General features: G+C 64.5%; 2 protein-coding genes across 2 annotated transcripts; one reads left to right on the top strand and one right to left on the bottom strand.

Moving 5' to 3' along the window:
• Window positions 1-1,203: 1,203 nt before the first annotated feature.
• Window positions 1,204-3,388, top strand: ART1 (ADP-ribosyltransferase 1). The gene is made up of 4 exons (XM_065834816.2): window positions 1,204-1,312; window positions 1,579-2,434; window positions 2,755-2,793; window positions 2,898-3,388. The coding sequence occupies exons 2-4, from the start codon at window positions 1,648-1,650 to the stop codon at window positions 2,978-2,980; spliced, it is 909 nt and encodes a 302-aa protein (XP_065690888.2). The 5' UTR covers window positions 1,204-1,312; window positions 1,579-1,647; the 3' UTR covers window positions 2,981-3,388.
• IL18BP (interleukin 18 binding protein) lies at window positions 3,381-5,189 on the bottom strand. The gene is made up of 3 exons (XM_065834987.2): window positions 5,129-5,189; window positions 4,764-4,893; window positions 3,381-4,625 (listed from the first exon to the last, which is right to left on the bottom strand). Exons 1-3 carry the CDS (start codon window positions 5,187-5,189, stop codon window positions 4,448-4,450), a joined length of 369 nt encoding a protein of 122 aa, XP_065691059.2. The 3' UTR covers window positions 3,381-4,447.
• Window positions 5,190-8,131: the final 2,942 nt, after the last annotated feature.

The following is an 8,131-nucleotide window of genomic DNA, read 5'->3' as shown; positions in this document are numbered from 1 at the left end:
TCCAAATGTCTAAAGCTGCAAGGTCTGTAGTGTCTGTAGTTCATGCTGAGGTGTTTCGCAAGTCCCTCTTTGTCAGGCTGACATAACCTGGCAGGATTTACGCGTCATTGGATTAGCAATTGCAGACAGGATTCATTCTTTTAAGTGGTAATGACAACAATATGACAAACGTAATCCTTTTCCCAGAGGTGATAAACAGCACCGCAGGGAGTACACAGGGCATGTAAAAATTCACCTAACCCAGCCATGCGAGCAAACAGAGCAATGTTGTGACCAGCAACAACTTAATATAGTGTGTATTTTAGCACACTCCAGTCAGATCTGTCCTTATCCCAACCCTCCTTGCCCCATGTTGGGCACCAAAAAGGACCGTGGTGCTCTAACCCCAGCCCATCCCCAGCTGGCGACTGCAACCATGTGCTGCTCACTCATCCCTCTCCCACCTCTGATGGGATGAGGACGAGAATCCTGAAACAAAAGGCAAACTTCGTTGGTTTGCACCAAAAAACCTCCCTGTCCTGTCCCAGACAGCAGCTCATGCTTGAAACACAATAGCACTGACCTGCACGGCCCTGGAAAATTAAAGAGCGCCCAGTCCCACCACGACTATCAGCAGCAAGTGAGGAAGTTCGACCCTCCCAGCCAGCCCCCAGCTCTAAACTGAGAATGATGTTACATGGTGTTGAATGTCCCTTTGGGTAGTTTTGGGTCATCTCTCCTGGCTGTGCTGACCCCCAGCTTCTGGTGGGAATTAACCCTGTCCTGGCTGATACAGCACAGCACCCGGGACGGAGAGAGGCTTCTCTTTAGAGCATGTGCATGTGGATCATCATTCCTGTGTCTTCATAACAACATCCTCAACTGGTACATCGAACCAGCACTTTCTTAAATATGTTCTCGGAGTGCCGATTGATCTTGGACTACACAAACTCCCGCCACTTCCGGGGGTTTCTGCCTTTGGTTTTGATCTGTCGCTTGGTTTCAGTTTCCATTGCAAATTAAAGTTGGTTTAAGCTTATCATTTGCTTGGAGTCATTTTCAGTGGTGCCCAACGCTCCCCACCACTGCGCCGCAAGATAAGAGGGGGCAGCGGCTGCTCTGGGTGTTCCGGGCAGGAGACAGTAAAAATAACCATGAGGATGGAGGTGGGGGCTGGATCTGGCCCCGAGTGATCCCGGCCAAGGCTGCTATAAAAAGAAAGAGCAGCCGCTTCTCGCCTCTCCTGCCAGCAGCAAGCGGGTGGGTGCCGAGGGGCTGGGTGCCGAAGGGCTGGGGAGCAGCACCCCAACCCCAAACCCACCACAAGGCACAGGTAACGCTTCTTGCTGGGACTCCTGGGGGGTTCATTCCGCGGGTGGGAGGACACTACAGACCTGTGGGATTCCGGGACCAGGGACACTTGCGTGTTGTCAGGGTTTAGTGCAAGTAACGGGGTTGGGGGTCTTGGCCGGCACCGGGAGCTGTGCTGGGGATGGAACTCTGTGTGCGTTCCCTGAGCCCTGTGTGCTGCTCTCCAAACCCCCCTGGCCCCACCGCCCTCCCTGAACTGACCCTGCTCTCAATCCCCCAACTCCCCAGCCACTCGCAGAAGAACCGGCAGCTTCCCTGTGGCAGTTGGCGACGTCCCCCGGGGTGGCTCTGCTCACCATGGAGTATCTGGTGCTGGGCTTGGTGCTGCTGGCCGGGACATTGGCTGCCGGCAGCCCCCTGCACCAGCGAGACCTTGGCCCCATCAAGGAGGTGGCACTGGACATGGCCCCCAACTCCTTCGACGATCAGTACCGGGGCTGCAGCCGCATGATGGAGGGGGAGCTGGAGGAGCTCAACCGCACCGAGTTCACCAACAACAGCATCTACGCCCATGCCTGGACCATCGCTGCCGCCGAATGGCGGAACCGGCGGGGCCGCGTCCCCCAGACACTGGTGCTGCGGCCGGAGCACGCCATCGCCCTCCTGGCGTACACCCAGCAGGGGCCCCTGTACCGGGCGTTCAACGTGGCCGTGCGCGAGGCCGGGCGCTCCCGCGGGGAATACCTGCACAACTTCCACTTCAAGGTGCTGCATTTCCTGCTGACCGAGGCTCTGCGCTCCCTGCGGGATGCCCGGTCCCACCGCTGCCACCGCGTCTATCGGGGCATCCAGGGCATCCGCTTCACCGCCCGCAACTGGCAGTCCGTCCGCTTCGGCCACTTCGCCTCCGCTTCCCTCAGGTACGAGAGCACCCAGGACTTCGGCCAGGACACCTTCTTCTCCATGGAGACCTGCTACGGCGTCCCCATCAGGGACTTCTCCTCCTTCCCCGAGGAGGAGGAGGTCCTCATCCCGCCCTTCGAGAGCTTTGAGGTCACCAGCATCATCTACAATGGGAGCAGAGCCCTCATCCAGCTCCGCTCCCAGGCTGCAAACAGCACCTACAACTGCGAGTTCGTGAAAGGTGACGTCCCCGCGGGACGGTCCCTCGCTGCCACCGGGGTGCAGAGCATGGGGAGGTGGGGGGGCGGCCTCATCCTACCAGCTCTGCTGGGAAAGAGTGATTGTGGGGAGGGCAACGGGGGTGATCTTGGCCTCGGGTGTGCATGCTTGCGATGGGGAGCTTTGGCAGCAAAGCATGGCACAGCACAGCATGGCACAGTATGGTGAGGCATGGCATGGCACAGTACGGCCCAGCACTGCCTGGCACAGCACGCAGAGCTGCTCGGGGTGAGGAGCCGCATGGTGCAGCAGCCGTGCAGACAGAGCTGGTTTCCTTGGCAGAGAAGAGATGCCGGAGCCGGCCGTGCGTCTTCAGCGCAGGTGAGCCGAGAGCCCCCACTGCAGATGAGGAGGGTGACCCCGACCAGGTCCCCTGTTCCCCACTCCCCCGGCTGCCCCTGACTTCTCCTCTCTGGCACCCCCAGGCGGGAGCATCCACAGGGACCCCCCACATCTCTGGGGACTCCTCCTGGCAGCCATGGCCCTGGCAGCTGCTGGGGGTCCCTGAGCCGTGACACCAGCGCTGCCACTGTCCCACGGCGAGGACAAGGAGTCAGGAGCCACCAGCTTCACGGACACAGTGGGACAGGACGGGACAGCAGGAGTGGGGACGCGGGAACGGCCCCTCTGTGGGGTTCAGCACGGTGGCCGCCCGGGCCCAGCTCAGCCCTGCCACGGTGCCCCCAGCCTTGGGATGGGCCGGCAGCCACAGGACACGGGCAGGGACTGGATGAGGCGTTTGGCAGCACCAAGCCCGGGGCTTTGGGACACGGTTGAGTAGGGGGTCTGTGTGGGGCCGTCCCAGGGCTGGCGGCTCATGGGGACTGGAGGGATACAGCAGGGCTGCTTTTCGAGCTGTCCCCATCCAGCGCTCCCCTTTCCCTGGCTCCCAGAGGAATAAAGACTCGCTGTAGGACCACAGGGTCTCTGGGGGTTTCCTATGGCTCCCTGGGCTGGAGGGCTGCAGCTGGGGTCTCCTCCAGCCCCCCTGCACATTGCCAGCTCTCCCACATCCAAAGCATCTTGCAGAGCAATGCCCATGCCCTGGTCCTGCTTAAAGCGTCTGGGGGGGTTCTCCTCCTGGCATTTGTTCCCCTGCCTGTCCCATGGCTGCCTGTGGCCTGGGAAGGGGGTCACAGCCCCCCCCAGCAGAATCACAGAATCCCAGAATGTGAGGGGTTGAAGGGCCCTGGAAAGCTCATCCAGTGCAATCCCCCCATGGAGCAGGAACACCCAGCTGAGGTTCCACAGGAAGGGGTCCAGGCGGGTTTGAATGTCTGCAGAGAAGGAGACTCCACAACCTCCCTGGGCAGCCTGGGCCAGGCTCTGACACCCTCAGTTTCCTCTTAAATTCAAGTGGAACCTCCTGTGTTCCAGTTTGCACCCATTGCCCCTTGTCCTACCGTTGGTTGTCAAGCACCCGAAGGACAAGCCGGGTGAGGGGCTGCCCCACGGAGCTGCACGTGGGGGTGAGCAGCACCACATTGGGATCAGGCCTGACTCCCCCTGATGCAGAAGTGGACACGATGTCCCTGGGGGCAGGACCAGGCCTGCAGTGGCTCTGCAGCCCCTCACCAGGCAGGGAGGGGTTCAGGGACAGATCCTGCCCTCCGTGGGCACCAGAACCCCCTACTGTCCCTCCCTCCCCACCACACGGGTGCCCTCTGCATCCGGGGGCGGCTCAGTCCCCAGGAGGCGGGTGACACCGGGCAACATTCATGTGCTTTAATAAACCCTGGGGTCCCACAGCCGGCTGTGGGCAGGTCCCGGGGCCAGCCGGGGCAGCGCTCCCAGCTCAGCTGGTGGCGTCAGGAGCCCCAAGCACAGTGGGGCCAGCACACGTGGGGCCACGTGAACCCCACGGCGGGGCACGGAGATGGGCCTCCATGGAGGCATCACGGCCCCACATGGCAGCACGGGGCCACGCACGCCGGGACTTGCACGAGTCACGAGTTGCTTCCCGGTCTCAGCCCAGTCACCCACTCGAGGCAGAGCTGGGGGCCGGTGCCGGGGGCACCCACCGCACCGCCCTGGTGTCGACGCCGAGGGGGCTGAGCACCACGCAGGTGTAGTTGGTGCACAGGTGCTGGGCGCTGAAGGAGCTGAAGTGCAGGTCACGGAGCAGGGTCACCCCCGAGCCCCGCGGCTCCTCCCTGCGGACCCAGCGGGGACCCGTCAGTGCCTGCCCCCAGCTCCACCACAACCCCTGGGCTGGGGGACGTGGGGTCCCTGCCCCAGGCGGGGGCTGCCAGCCCCGCTGCACCCCTGGAGCCCCCCGACTCTGTACTCACAGCACTGGCCCCTCGCTCACGGCCCCATCCTGATGCAGCTTCTCCACGAAGGAGCCGTTCCCCAGCCAGTAGAGCAGCGTGAACTCGGGGAGGTCGCTCGCTGCCTCACACGACACTGTCAGCTTCTCACCTGGAGTCGAGGGGATACAGGGTCTTGGGGGCTGTGAGAGTCCCTGGTGCCACCCCCAGGCCAGGGGATGTTCCCCCATCTCACTCATGCCCCAAAATCTTGGCTTGTGGGTGGAAGATGCACTCCATACATCTGCAGGAGCTGCCCCCTTCCTGTGCCACCCTCTGGCTGCGGGTGCCACTGCAGCCCCCCCCCATCCCCAGGCCACCTTTGCGATGCCCTGGGGGTCACTCACCCAGGCGGGGGGGCTCTGCCGACAGCTGCAGGACGGTGATGTGGGGGAGCTGCAGGGCCATGGCACCTGGAGGAGCAAAGCAGGGTGAAGTGGGGGGGAAAAGTGCTGCCCCCTCCCCTGAGACCCCACGTCTCTGAGGTGGGCAGCAGAGCAGGGTCCCACAGAGGTGACGGGGCACAGCTCATCATGGGGAGCTGGTCCTGCCCCACTGCCCCCCGCAGCCCCCACTTACCCATGTGGGGGGACACCAAAGCCCAGCAGAGCAGGGACAGGAGGACTCGGGCAGCAGCTCCTGGGTGTCCTGTGGGCAGCGATTGGCTCAGCGCTGGGCACACCGGGATGCCCTCCAGAGACTGGAACGGTCCCATTCCCCCAGCATCTCCCAAACCTGGGACTGTCCCCCCCAGCATCCTCCCAAGTGTGGGACTGGATCCTCAGCATCCCGCAGCCTGGGATGGTCCTGTCCCCCCAGCATCCCCCAAACCTGGGACTGTTCCCCTCCAGCATCCTCCCAAGCCTGGGACTGGACCCTCAGCATCCCCCAAACCCGGAATTGTCCCCCCCCAGCATCCTCCAAACCTGGGATGGTCCTGAGCCCCCAACATCCCCCAGCCTGGGATGGTTCTGTCCCCCAGCATCTCCCGGACCCAGGACTGTCCCCCCAGCATCCCCTCCCCAGGATCCCCACCCCAGCATCCCCCGAGCCCCTGCCCGGGGTCCCCCAAAAGTCCCAGCTGGTGCCCCCCAAGGCTGCCCCGACCCCCTCCCTCCCCGGAGAGCCGGGTCCCCCCACCCCGGTCCCTGGGTGACCGTACGAGCGGGAGGCGGTGCAGCCATGGTGCGGCGACACTCGGGCCGGCGGCGCTTTATGGGGCGGCCCGGAGCGTCGTGACTCACCGGGCCCCACCCCCGGGCCCCGCCCCGGCCCCCGCGTGTCTGTGGGTCCCGTGTCCCTTGATCCCCCGGGACGTGCCCAGTGTCCCCGTGTCTCCCCCGTGCTCTGTCCCATGTCCCCGGCGCTGTGCCCCACCTTCCCTCGGGTCCCCTGTCCCCATGTCCCCTGTGCCTGGTTGTCCCACAGCCACTCCAGGAGCAGCCTCCATGTCCCACCCACCCGTGGGCACCCCAGGGATACACCCCGTGTCCATGGTGCGGGGCGCTGAGCCAGGTGGTGGCACAGGTCTTGGGGACAGTCCCCAGGGCCGGTGGCAGCAGCAGCGAGCTGGGGGCTTTGGGGCCAGTGGGGTTGACACAGGGACACGTCAGGGTCTGGCGGAGGAGCAGGGTGAGGTGAGTGAAGGTCCCGTGGGATTGAACACCTGTGTGGGGCAGGGGGAGCCCTGGGTGCTCAGGGTGTCCCCAGGGTGTCCCAGCCCCGGGTGCTCAGGGTGTCCCTGGGGTGTCCCAGCTCTCAGTGCTTGGGGCTGTCCCTGGGGTGTCCCAGCCCTGGGTGCTCAGGGTGTCCCCAGGGTGTCCCAGCTAGGACAGGACCCCAGCTCATCACTGGCCTCCCCAGCTCCAGGGGATGAAGGTGAGAAACCCCCCAGAGCCCCCCCCAGTGCATCAATCCAGCGCTTGACCAATGTGGGCAGCGGGACCCCACAGACACCTCCCCATGGCACTGACCCCCTCCAAGAGCCAGCCCAGGGCGGCGGGGGCCGAGCAGGAGAGCGAAGGGTCTGGGGGACACACCAAGGCCAGGCTGAGAAGCCATCGCAAGCCCCTGGGCCACCTCCATCCCCAGCACGGCTGGGTCGGGAGCAGCCCCCACACCCCCACACTGGCCACGGGCACAGGCCCAAGGCACCATCTGGAAAAAAGCCCCTAAAACCCCGGCGAGGCTCCTGGGGTTGTTATTGACGCTTCCCAGAAGGGCAGGAGCGCGGCGGGCACAGGGGTTATCGCAGGACCTCTCCGAGCGCGACACGGCCCCTTCCGCCTGCCGGGATGGGGACAGCGGCCGTGCCCTCACCGCAGGGCACCCTCCGCTCCTCCACCGCATCCCTGGACCCACAAAACCCAACCCAGCTGAGCTCGGGGCACCACAGGGTGAAACAGGTGGGCAGGGGACACAGGGAGGGTGCTTTGTCCCCACCCCGGGACAGGGAAAAGACGATCAAGAAAAACCCTCGGCCACGTCTCCGTTTCCAGGACTCTATTTGTGTGTTTTGGCACGACACCGCCACGTGGTTTCACCCGCAAGAAAACCAGCAGGGCTCGGCGGGGCACGCGGCGCAGCCATGGCGGCTCCCCCGGCTGACGCAGCCGCCGCCACTTCCCAAATCCCCCACGCGCCAGGAACGGGGGGACACGGCCTCGTGTCCCCTCGCCACGTCCTCTCACCAGATCCCAGCTCCCTCAGGGGACACAGCTGGGAAATGCAAGTCCCTGCCACCCAAAAAACAACCCAGCCTCTCCCTGGGGTCAGGGACTTTGTCCCCAGATGTTGTCACAGGCTGTGCCCGCCCGCTGCCAAAAACCGAGCTCAAGGCCCCTCGCTCCAGAGGGACGGGGTCTCGGCAATGCCGGCGCGACGCCGGGGCAGGGAAATGCCAGCGCAGCCCGTGCCCTTTGCTCCGTCCCTGTCATTAGTGCCAGAAAGAGCAAATCCCGGCGAGGTGTCCCCGAGCCCTGGGATGGGGTTAATGTGCTTTCAGGCTGCTCCTGATGTACCATCACCGAAAAGGGCGCAGGGAAAGGGCACCCAGCTGGCAGCCGAGCCGCAGCACCGGGCACCGCCGCCATCCGCCGGGGAGGAACGCAGGAAAGACAGGAGGGTACAACAGTGACACCCGAGGCAGGGCCCCTGTCCGGCTCAGGAGAGCGCTTGGTGCCCCTGTCCCCTGGCGCTGGGCTCCGGCCCCCCGGGCAGCCCAACCCTGTCCCTGCTGCCCCGTGTCCCCTCCTCGCCTCGGCCCCTCTCCCTGTCACCTTCCCCGGCAGCAGGGGGAGATGGAGAAGAGCTCCCAGCCAAAACCTCGGCCGGCCGGGGCCGTGCCAAGG

Source organism: Patagioenas fasciata, chromosome 1 (assembly GCF_037038585.1).
Source record: "Patagioenas fasciata isolate bPatFas1 chromosome 1, bPatFas1.hap1, whole genome shotgun sequence".
In the NCBI taxonomy this organism is placed as follows: Eukaryota; Metazoa; Chordata; class Aves; order Columbiformes; family Columbidae; genus Patagioenas; species Patagioenas fasciata.
Note: the sequence above shows the minus strand (reverse complement) of the source record. Positions and strands in the feature narration are given on the sequence as shown.